The sequence below is a fragment of the Sinocyclocheilus anshuiensis genome, unplaced genomic scaffold (genome assembly GCF_001515605.1).
Source record: "Sinocyclocheilus anshuiensis isolate Anshui unplaced genomic scaffold, SAMN03320099.WGS_v1.1 scaffold776, whole genome shotgun sequence".
Lineage (NCBI taxonomy): Eukaryota > Metazoa > Chordata > Actinopteri > Cypriniformes > Cyprinidae > Sinocyclocheilus > Sinocyclocheilus anshuiensis.
Window position 1 is genome coordinate 975,593 of NW_015555808.1, and position 12,003 is coordinate 987,595.

Here is a 12,003-nt window from a genome sequence, read left to right on the forward strand (position 1 = left end):
TACCAAGATGATCGACAAAGTAGTCCGTGTGACATCAGTGGTTCAACTGTAAAGAAAACAAAAATAATGACTTTATTCCACATTTTCATCTCTACTGCGTCACTTTGGACGCGCGTTCACGACAGTATCATGACGCGAGCATGTGGCGGTGATACTGTCGTGAACGCGCGTCCAAAGTGACGCAGTAGAGATGAAAATGTGGAATAAAGTCATTATTTTTGTTTTCTTTACAGTTGAACCACTGATGTCACACAGACTACTTTGTTGACCATCTTGGTACTTTTCTGGACCTTGAACGTGGTAGTTACCTTGCTGTCTATGGGAGGGTCAGAGAGCCCTCATATTTCATCAAAAATATCTTAAATTGTGTTCCGAAGATGAACGAAGGTCTTGCGGGTTTGGAACAACACGAGGGTGAGTAATTAATGACAGAATTTTCATTTTTTGGGTGAACTAACCCTTTAAGATCAGAAGCACCTTGATACCCGCCTCATAATTCATCACCTCAATTTTGTCTGAGTGAATGTAATTGACTCCAGTGATGAGAATCTGGAGAGGTGCCAGTCAGATTAATGCTGCTTTGGTCTGTCAGATAAGATTAAATAAGGAAGCTTATTATAATGGATTTCAATTTAGTGTGTTAATTTAAATATCTCAATCTCACTGTGAGGCTCAGGATATGGTTAGTAGTAGTTTTGGGCTGTTTTATCAGTAAATATTCTTACTTTGTAAATTCTATTTCTTTTGTACTGTTTACTGAATTGTTTACAGCTACAGAAAAGTGTAATTTTATTGTTTCATCATCATTTTAGATAAAATTGCTTTGCATATTTACCACTAATTAATAGAACATGGTGTAATTATTCTTGTGAAAGTCACTGCAAACGTTTGATTTGCATGATTTTATTACAGATATAAAATTAAAAGCATGTAAAAATTAAATATCCATCATAGTTTCTGGTTATATAGTGGCTTTATGTGGTCACAAAACATTTACACACAGGACTTTTATAGACGGATAAGTTTATACAATCAGCAAATTTATATACTGTACACATACACAAATCTGAGGCACGACAAAAATAATTATGTAGATTATTTACAGTTTCCACAGAACAACATTAATGTCTTTCAGTTCATGACACAAAATGCAGAACGTGTCAAAAACATGACCAATGATGTACCATCTCACACTCTGCTATCAGTTTTGAAGCTTTCATTAGGTTGAGTGCACCTGCATCTGAAATTGATTTTCGATTTGTCATAGTCATCTTACCTTGAGTTGTGACGCTGTCTGTGCAATATCCAAAGTAAGCCTCTGACTTATTCTAGCAAATAATACTAGGAGAGTTTTCCACTCTCTTGTTGTGTGACTATGAATCCTGTGTATTTTACTTTAATTTAAGAATATCTGATTATTGATTGTTTCCCAGAGATGTAAGGTTAGATAAGCTATACAACCTTAGATGTTTAAAAATGCAAGTAGGAAGACATGTTCCGGATCAAAATCTTTTGTTGGTCCTGTAACAACATTCAGATTAAAAATCTTTAAAATCAGAAGCATATGATCACACGCAGGTTATTCTTGTTATGCAGTACATTTTCAGTACATGTGTTTTAATTATATATATATATATATATATATATATATATAAAAATAAATAAATAAAATATGAAAGGCTGCTAATCACTTCAATAAAAATTGTTAAATGTCCAGCATACCAGGAATGACTCTCCTAATCACAGTAAATTGTCACTGTGGTCCTTCTAAAAGTAAAATTTTTAATAGAGTTTTGGCACATCAACCCCAACATTATCAAAAATATACTGCTTATGCATTGGTCCTTTCATATTATCATTTTGTTTACTCTCTCTGTTTTATAAATGACTGTGATATTCACATTTAAAATATATATTAATTTTATCAAAACAAATAGACAAAATATAGAATTTAATGAAATCTCAGTGAGATTGCGAGGTCCTTGGGTTGATCATTTATGATGACTGACCGTCACTTTAAAAAAACAAAGCAATCATGCAAGCAAACCCTTAAAACTCTTTCACAACGCCACAACAGATCACAATGGCTACATTTTATCAGTACATGCAAGCTTTAAAGCACAAAAAATATCTGTCAATTGTGTCTTTTATTGGTCTAAAATCATATTCAGTGTTTTATTTATATAAAATCTTCACATATAATGTAAATGAACATTAGTGCACATTTAGGGGCTCTGAAAGTTGTACCAAAATAAGAATGGAAAGAAAACCGTGTTGTAAATGGAAAATGTTTTTTAAAAGACATTCAGAAGCTATGTGCTTCGTATATTGTATGTTACTGCCATGACCTCAGTTTTGAACTGCAGAGATATGAGAAATGTGTTGCACCACTTGCTGGAATGTCATAGAGTCATTGCGGCAGTGTGGCGGCACTGAGATCAGAGATGGAAATTCTGTGCAAAACGTGTGTGTGTGTGTGTGTGTGTGTCTAGAGGCTACTCTATTTTCCTATACCTCATCGCAGACCACAGTTGGACAGATCCTGAAGACATGAGTGTATGGAGGGTGCGTTGTCTGTAGACTGTACACTTCGACAAACAAGAGTGACCCACAACAGCATCCTAGCAAGGTGAAGTGTGTAATTTCTGTGCCACTACTAGCACCATCTAATGTGATTGCAAAATTAATGATTGATTCCAAACAGGTTTTTTTCTTCCACTCCTTTTCTGTTGTTGTTCAAACTTGGCTATATGTTTAGAATGGAATATTTAAGACTACTATGCAATATGCACTGTATATTCTACGGTTTTAATCAATTGGTGTGTAAAAATGTCTTCACTTTCAGCAGTTTGTTCAAATAGTGAGGCAAAAGGGAATTATAAAAATTATAGTTAATATTGCTACCAGTTTGTTCATCACATTGGATGGAAGGTCAATTTAATTGAATTAATGCTGGGAAACTACAGTGCTCTGTTGTATACTGCACATTTTGCAAATGTAGTACATGAAGATATTCTATACATACAGAAATTAGTTAGTATGTTAGTACTACATTGTATGTATAAATCAGCAAGTGGCGTCCACTTATTATCTAAATATGATATAACATTGCATTTTATATCACTTTTGACAGTCTGATCAAATAATGAGTCTGGGAAATGTTAAAAATGATATAAAATACCCAACAAAATTTCTGCTGTGGTATAATCCACATATTGTCAGCTATACTGTAAACAGATATTTGCATACAGTGTATAGCAAGTTTGGGGTTGGTAGGATTTTGTAATGTTTTTGAAAGAAGTCTCTGATGTTCACCAAAGCTGCATTTACAGTAAAATACAGTAAAAAAATAACATATTTTAAAATGTAGTTTATTCCTTTGATGGTAAGGCTGAATTTTCAGCAGTCATTACTCCAGTGTTCAGTGTCACATGATCCTTCAGAAATGATTCTAATATGCTGATTTTGTGCTCAAGATGCATTTCTTCTTAACATGGTTGAAAACAGTTGTCACTTACTATTTTTGTGGCAATTGTGATATTTTTTCAAGAATGAAAAAAAATTTGTAAGAATGTGAAAGTCTTTGTCACTTTTGATCAATTTGATGCATTTTTGCTGATCAAAAGTAGATTTTAAAAATCTAAAACTTTTGAATGGTAGTGTGCATACTGCAGTAATAGTAAGAGTAGCATAGTAGTATGTTATTTTGAACATAGCCAAATCTCTGCTAAACAGCTTATCACAGATAGTCCTGACCCAGTCACATCATTCAAAAGACCACTCCTACAATATTTTACTTATACTAATTTCTGCACATGAAACCGGGATAGTTAAAGTATTTCAAATTACACACTTCACCTTTTATCGCTCTTAGTTGTTTCATTCATCAACCATTTTATCTCCACTGTTCTTTAAAAGCCACATGAAAACCACAACAGCACCTTCACTATCACAGCCATTGAGGAAGAACAGAGTTAATCACTCGCTTGCTTTTGCAAATAGTATTGTACCGTGAGATGAGACATTAGTGGGAGATCGCCAACAAAATCCATAATTACACTCGAGCACAATCTTTTTTTTTTAAGCCCTACAACATCATGCCGCAGTTTGGTGGACATTCACATTGATTAGAGAACCATGCTGACAGCGGACACAAGGCTGGCTGGGGCATAATAAACTCCATTCTAATTGTTTTTAAGGAAGTCACGTCAATACCCATCTTTTACCCTCCCAAGACCACGGACAGGCAATTACAGTACACTTCTGCTGTAATGTACGATGCCAACCGGCCAAGCAAAACCTTGCTAAGTCACAATAAAAAGGCTCACAGTGATGCCTCCATGCCTCATATTTATGTGCTGCTGCTCATACAGTATGTTAAGTTAAACATCACCACTTCATTTTAAAGCTATTCCTCCCATAAACCGATGCATTTTTGATGCTGAAGATGCACTTTTAAGATGTTACAGACACAGTGTGAAATCTCTTTTTTCTTTCCTTGGTAATCGATAGAAATGCATTTTGCATGTACATATTCGTAATGATATGTAGACGATACATTTGCACAGTGTTTCCATTTCTGGCTTGGACCCTCAATGAAGCTTAATATGTGTGCATACATTTTATACAGGCATCCTCCTCTCACCGGTTCAGCTCAGTCCATAGGGTCCTGGCATTGGGCGCAGTGGATCATGTCCTCACAATAAGGTTCCACTTGAATGGTTGTGCTGTAAAAGCCAAATTTGGTCTGAAGGAGTTCAGTGGCTTCCTTTAAGACACTATGAGGGTCAGCGTTTTCCTCTTGGGAGAAAAAAAAAACGGTTAAGTTAGTCTAAATAGATGATGCTGTGCTTCAATGTTCATATATTTCTGTCATATTAGTATGCAAATATTAGTATTAGTATAATATGACACTAGTTATATTAGTATTAATATCATATTAGTATTAAAATGAATTCAAACTTGAAATGCAAAAGGATTTAGGGTCATTCCCAGGTGCCATTTGTGTCTAGATATTATAAGAAAATTTTAAGTACCTAGAAAGTAGCGAATTTAGATATATTCAGATATATACAGTGCTGCTTGAAAGTTTGTTGAACCCTTCAGAATTTTCTATATTTCTGCATAAACATGACCCGAAAGATCATCAGATTTTTACACGAGTCCTGAAAGTTGACAAAGAGAATCTAATCAAACAAATGTTTTGGAATGGCCAAGTCAAAGTCCGGACCTTAATCCAATTGAAATGGTGTGGAAGGACCTGAAGCAAGTTCATAGGAGGAAACCCACCAACAGAGTTGAAGCAGTTCTGTACTGAGGAATGTGCTAAAATTCCTACAAGCAGTTGTGCAGGACTGATCAGCAGTTACAAGAAACGTTTAGCTGCCAATATTTTACTCAATAAATAAATGACAAAGTGTATATTTTTTTCTCATTTGTTTGATTGGATTCTCTTTGTCAACTTTCAGGACTTGTGTGAAAATCTGATGATCTTTTGGTTCATATTTATGCAGAAATATAGAAAATTCTGAAGGGTTCACAAACTTTCAATTCCCAGGTGCCATTTGTGTCTAGATATTATAAGAAAATTTTAAGTACCTAGAAAGTAGCGAATTTAGATATATTCAGATATATACAGTGCTGCTTGAAAGTTTGTTGAACCCTTCAGAATTTTCTATATTTCTGCATAAACATGACCCGAAAGATCATCAGATTTTTACACGAGTCCTGAAAGTTGACAAAGAGAATCTAATCAAACAAATGTTTTGGAATGGCCAAGTCAAAGTCCGGACCTTAATCCAATTGAAATGGTGTGGAAGGACCTGAAGCAAGTTCATAGGAGGAAACCCACCAACAGAGTTGAAGCAGTTCTGTACTGAGGAATGTGCTAAAATTCCTACAAGCAGTTGTGCAGGACTGATCAGCAGTTACAAGAAACGTTTAGCTGCCAATATTTTACTCAATAAATAAATGACAAAGTGTATATTTTTTTCTCATTTGTTTGATTGGATTCTCTTTGTCAACTTTCAGGACTTGTGTGAAAATCTGATGATCTTTTGGTCATATTTATGAAGAAATATAGAAAATTCTGAAGAGTTCACAAACTTTCAAGCAGCACTGTATAATTCGTATATATTGAGATGTATATAATACACAATTTTGTAATCTTTGTAAACTCATTTTTGTATTTTGAAATACTGACCTTGAGGCAAATATAACTAACCACAAATAATAATCATAATAAAACCGATAAATTTTAAATTCCATTTGAACCACAGGGTCAAAGTGACCTCATAATTTATATTCTACATAAATATGACTGTAAACGTAAAAAAAAAAATGTAGGTAAAATAAAAGTTTAACCCATTAAAATGTAATGGTGATATATGGGGGCTATGCAAATTTATATTTTACTAATATTCACAGAAAAACAAACAAAATATTTTAATATTTAAATAATAATAATTGTAAAAAAATATATATTTTTTTAATATTTCGTTTAAAAATTATGTTTTATTTCACACTGAAATAAAATAATGTACCAAATAAAATGTCCAGTAATTAATTCAGTAAGTGTTGGGGACACGAGGCACAAAACGGATACCTTTAACATAGCATTTAATATCCTTATAAATAAAATAATAATAATAAATTTAGATAAACTATATGAATAATTTGCATAAAGAAGAATACCAATGAACAGTAAAAGAACTGTAACAGTATAATTGTATTTAATGAACTTACCAATAGCTATGTGAACAGACAGCAGACTCTGGCCAATGGTGAGAGCCCATAGATGTAGGCTATGCATGGCCTTCACTGCTTTCAGAGACAGCAGCACCTCCTTCACTGAATTAAACTCTATTCCTTTGGGAGCCCCTGAACACAGACACATGACACTGAATTTACAAGGATAGAGGCAAACCTGTCTGAGAAATCCATAGTTTGCATCTAAAGGTGATGAGTATCATTTTATTTAAACTTTTTTGGGACAGGGTTGTGTTTGGGAAATTAGTTTGAAACGTTACACACATCACCTTTAAATGGAGAATATTAAACCACATGTATTACGCGACAGAAATGATACTGACATTGCATGCATATTTTATGTGATTGAGAATAAGGCAATTGTAATTTAATTATTAAATGTGCAAATTTACCCTCCATGAGAATGCGGAAGACATCTCTCAGGATGGTAATGGTGGTGCCCAGGACGAACACAGAGAAGAGGAAAGTGCAAATGGGATCGGCTACTTTATATTCTGGCTGAGTGAGAGAGAATAGGAGTTACTGATGCATTAAAGAACAAAATCAGATGGTTCTTTGCAAAGTGTCAAATTGAATTAGACTACAGATGTCAGAAGAAACATGCTCCACTCGGGTGCTTTTAGAGTCATGGAAGAATTCAGTGTCCTCTTCCTTTTTAAAATAATTTCATTTGATTTCAAATAAATAATCTAAAAGAAAGAAAAGAAAAGGTATATATATACACTGCTGTTCAAAAGTTGGGGATCAGTAAGATTTTTTTAAAGGCTCATGTTCAATAAGGCTGCATTTATTTGATCAAAAATACAGTAAAAGAGCAATATCGTGAAATATTATTACAATTTAAAATTCTGTTTTAATATATTTTAAAATGGAATTTATTCCTGTGATGCTAAAGCTGAATATTCAGTGTCACATGATTCTTCAGAAATCAGTCAGCAATTTGGTGCTTAATTTCTTATTATTATCAATGTTGAAAACAGTTGTGCTGCTTAATAATTTTGTATAGACTGTTATACCTTCTTTATCAGACTATAATTCAAAAGAACAGTATTTAAATATTTGAAATAGATTTTTTTTTTATTAAATGTGTTTTTACTCTAATATCTTTAATGTCTTTAATGCAATAAAAGTAATCTTTCAAAAGGTCTTACTGACTTTTGAACAGAAATGTAAATAATTCGTTTAGAATTTATTTTCTTTCTCAAAATAATGAATAAATATACAGTAAATATCCATATCTTTCATTAAACTATTCTCATGCCATTAAATATAATTGACCTTATGACGCTTACTGTGCATGATTCATCACTGAACACTATTCTAAAAGAAACAACTTTCACATCCATTATTTACACTAATTATTCTGATTCATTGGCAAATTGAAGTTAATTGGACTCAATTCCATTTTATATTGGGCTTTAAGAGCTTGAAAGTGGTAAGACACATTTTTTGGATGATTCTTTATGTTAGTGTTCATTTACCCTGAAGTAGATTGTGATGGCGGCCACCATCACTCCAAAGCTCTGTAAGAGATCCCCCAAAACATGAATAAATGCTGCTCTGACACTGGTGTTCCCATGATTACCCAGGAGGCTGTGGGAGTGGCCATGGCCCACAGGGCTCATCCCATTCTCATCAATCTTGTGGTAGCCTGAACCGTGACTGTGGAAGGTCGTGGAATGGTGTAGAATATAGGCCATTCTGGAATAGAAACAATAATGCACACAAAAGCATATCAATTCATCAAAATTCATTTTTTTAAGTATCTGTAAATTCCACAATTGCTAATTAAATCTCTGAATCTTGACTTTATTTCTAATAACTGAGATTTTATATAAAAACTACATAAAGTCTGATGACATATTTTGATGCTGGATTGACAAAGCCTTGTCTGAAATTTTGAAATAAACTTTGAATAGCTTGAGGTTTGAAGGTTTTTCTCAGAGAAAGTCTGTATAATGTTGCAAACAGGTTTTAGCATGATTTAGCACATTACTAGCATGTTTGTAGCATGATTTAGCATACTGCTAGCATGTTTTAGTGTGTTGCTAACATTGGTCTCAAAAGAAGCAGCAGCAGCAACTTAAATTGTAGACTTGTCAAGCCAACATAATTATACCTAAACTATTACAACTTTAGCTTCTTATATTTATTCCAGCGTTCGTCTACTCACATGATGTTGACCACGACTGCACAACCTGAGGTGATGAGCATCACATGGCCTTCAATTTCGTAGTCATTTTTTACTACCCTCTCAATGGCAAGGTACACCAACACCCCAGTCACGATCCAGATAGACATCACCGATGTCAGGGCTCCCAGAATCTCTGTGAGATGTTCATTTGAGACAAATATGGTTTGGCATCACAGCTGGAAAAATCCAGCTTTACATAAAAATAATGACTTAAATTTCAGTCCGCTTCTTATCAAAAGCTATCCTATAAATTCAGAGGATGTAGAATATAGCACAGAAGTAATGTATTGATTACTTTTGTGATATTTTTATGTTGATTTTGGGGCTTGACAAACAAATGTGTTCACTATAAACTACTGTTGTATGGAAAAAAGTTATGTAATGAAATGTATCCTTAGTTACATGCATGGAAAACAACAGCATATGGGTATGGAACAACATGAAGGTGAGCAAAAATTGACTTTATTAAAAAAAAATGTTATTAAAAATTGTTTTTATTTTTGGGCGAAATATTTCTTTAATTGATATGTATGATTTAGATGTAACATTTTCAACATCAACAATGTATGCCACATTTTATTTGATAGGATTGAGATGGGAACTCTGGGATGGACTTACCTGATCTGTGCCAGCCAAAGTTCATTATCTTGGTTGATGGTCTTGAGGAGATCCACAAGGAAAAAAGACTGACCATCATACTGCCAAAATCAGTCAGAAGGTGGGCTGCATCAGTCATAATGGCCAGGCTGTGTGCTAGATAACCCCCTGCATCACAAGAACAGCAGAGAATAAGAAATAAGTAACTATCAGAGAGATACACTCTTAAAAACAAAGGTTTCATATGGGAGTTTTCACAGTGATGCCATAGAAGAACCATTTTTGGTTCCCCAAAGCAGCTTTCAGTGAACAGCTCTTAAAAGAACCATTCTTAGTGTGGAGAACATTTTTTAAAAATTAAACCTTTTTCCATTATAAAGGGCCATTTGTGCAATGGGAGCATCCATGGATGTCAAAGGTTCTTCATGGAACCATCAATGGCAATAATCGTTATTTTTAAGAGTGTAGATGGAGATCATTTGCTTTATTAATCCACCATAGAGCATTCACTGTAAATGTCATTCATTCTGAAATGTCTATATTTTATTATACTCTGAAAGTATTAGAGAAAAATTTGTGAAGTGAGGCACAAATGGCTTTGAAGAAAGTTTACACAGCATAAATCATTTGTAGTTTAAAAGAAAGAATGACTTATTATTTTAAAGTGTACTTGGATTGTGATTGCTGACTTGGAACAAAAAGTGCTGTACAGGCTGAACAAAACACAGAAAAGCCTGCTTATCACATTTAATAGATGAGTCAAAGACAAGTAATTTTAACAAGTAATTTTGTGCTACAATGACAAATTGCTTAATCCATCATCATTTACTTGATTGTGAAATGCAATCGGAGCATTTATTGTGAAGAGAACAACTTTGGCACTTAAGGACAAAGCCAAATAAATGCTTTGCACTGACATTTTTATATACAGTTTTGTACTGTTTTCGTTTGTAAAAGGTACTTGATCTGTGCATATTTCCTGATTCAGACGAGACGACTTTTTCACTGGAGAAGGCAATACTATGGATAGAGGATCTTAATGATGGATTTGTTTATTACTGGAGTTGTGTGGATCACTTGTGGATTATTGTGATGTTTTTATCAGCTGTTTGAACTCATTCTGACGGCACCAATTCACTGCAGGGGATTAATAGAGCAAGTGATGTAATGCTAAATTTCTCCAAATCTGTTCCGAGGAAGAAACAATGTCATCTACATTTGGATGGCCTGAGGGTATGTACATTTTCAGCAGATTTTCATTTTTGGGTGAACTACTCAGTGGTAAAACATTGCCTTAACTTTGATGTGCTTTTAATGTAGTCTGTTATATTTATGAGAAGTAATGCTACATTTATGCTAATTCTTCAAAATTCTGGCTTCATCATATTAGTAAACCCAATACTTTTTCCAAAAAGGCACAGTGTTCTTACCTATAACTTCTCCAATCATGAAAACCAGACAGACTATGGAGGCGATGAACAGTTTCTTCTTTGCTATGTGTTTCTCATGGCTCTCAATGAATGCTGCTTTTTTTCCATGGCAATGAGTTCCAGCGGGCCTCTTCAGCTCGATAGCACCAGCCATGTCGCCATTTCCCAAAGGCAAGTTTGGACAGCTTTCTTTGGAACCTGAGAATTCACTGTAAACAACGCATGATGTGTAGTGGCACCATTTTAATGACTTAAAACTCTTAATCGGCCATCAAAAAGATACTATAATAACCGTTCTAGTTGCTAGCCTATCGGGGAGTTCTGTGAGGAATAAAAGATGCAAATTTTGCAACATCATATCATGTAAATCGCCTGTGGCCTGAAAAGCTGGGATAGGCTCCTATAATTAAATGCATGAACTACCAGTCAAAACCCACCAACTCAGCCTATATATATATATATATATATCATATGTAGGGGAAAATACTGTATGTAAATACACATGCCATGAGGACCTAGAGGACCCCTGAGTTTAAATCTGCTGACATGGTCGTTTTTGGCCCTTCTGTCTTGTGTATTGATGAGAGAGACGCTATGATGGGGCTAATGGGGCGGAAAGCGCAATCTCGGTGCGCATGAGATAACCAGAGTACTGCATCAGGCGCCCGCGAGAGCTGCAGCTGAAAGGAGTCAGTCGACTGGAACACGGCGTCTGTTTAATCACCCCACCGGGACACAGACATGATACACTGAATGAGTTGTTTATTTTATTTATTTATTTTTTTTTTTTTTTGAGCAGACATAGACCAAGCATATACATACAACACATATTCTTTTCTGATCTCCTGACGCTATGAAATTTTATGAATTTGCAGCTTTTATTATTTTAAAAATATAATAGTAGGCCTAATATAATTGTGCTTAAGTTAGGAAGTGTGCCTCACTGCGTGCAGTTTAAATTGCATGAGAAATTTGAATGGAAACAATTTAAAGTTTTTCTTTCTGTTCCCAATT

General features: G+C 34.4%; 1 protein-coding gene across 1 annotated transcript; it reads right to left on the bottom strand.

The window, feature by feature from the left end:
* Nucleotides 1-4,654: 4,654 nt before the first annotated feature.
* Nucleotides 4,655-11,143, bottom strand: LOC107675070 (zinc transporter 2-like). Its single transcript, XM_016469269.1, has 7 exons — nucleotides 10,990-11,143; nucleotides 9,581-9,727; nucleotides 8,942-9,095; nucleotides 8,250-8,469; nucleotides 7,161-7,266; nucleotides 6,745-6,879; nucleotides 4,655-4,800 (listed from the first exon to the last, which is right to left on the bottom strand). The coding sequence occupies exons 1-7, from the start codon at nucleotides 11,141-11,143 to the stop codon at nucleotides 4,655-4,657; spliced, it is 1,062 nt and encodes a 353-aa protein (XP_016324755.1).
* Nucleotides 11,144-12,003: the final 860 nt, after the last annotated feature.

What these genes read in the sequence shown, in the direction of transcription:
- LOC107675070 (XM_016469269.1), bottom strand. Translation starts at nt 11,143, where the DNA reads ATGGCTGGTGCTATCGAGCTGAAGAGGCCCGCTGGAACTCATTGCCAT. An exon ending in CTTTGGCTGGCACAGATCAG is followed by an intron (nt 9,096 to 9,580) that starts GTAAGTCCATCC and finishes AACATCTCACAG; the next exon opens with AGATTCTGGGAGCCCTGACA. An exon ending in CCATCACAATCTACTTCAGG is followed by an intron (nt 7,267 to 8,249) that starts GTAAATGAACAC and finishes TCTCTCACTCAG; the next exon opens with CCAGAATATAAAGTAGCCGA.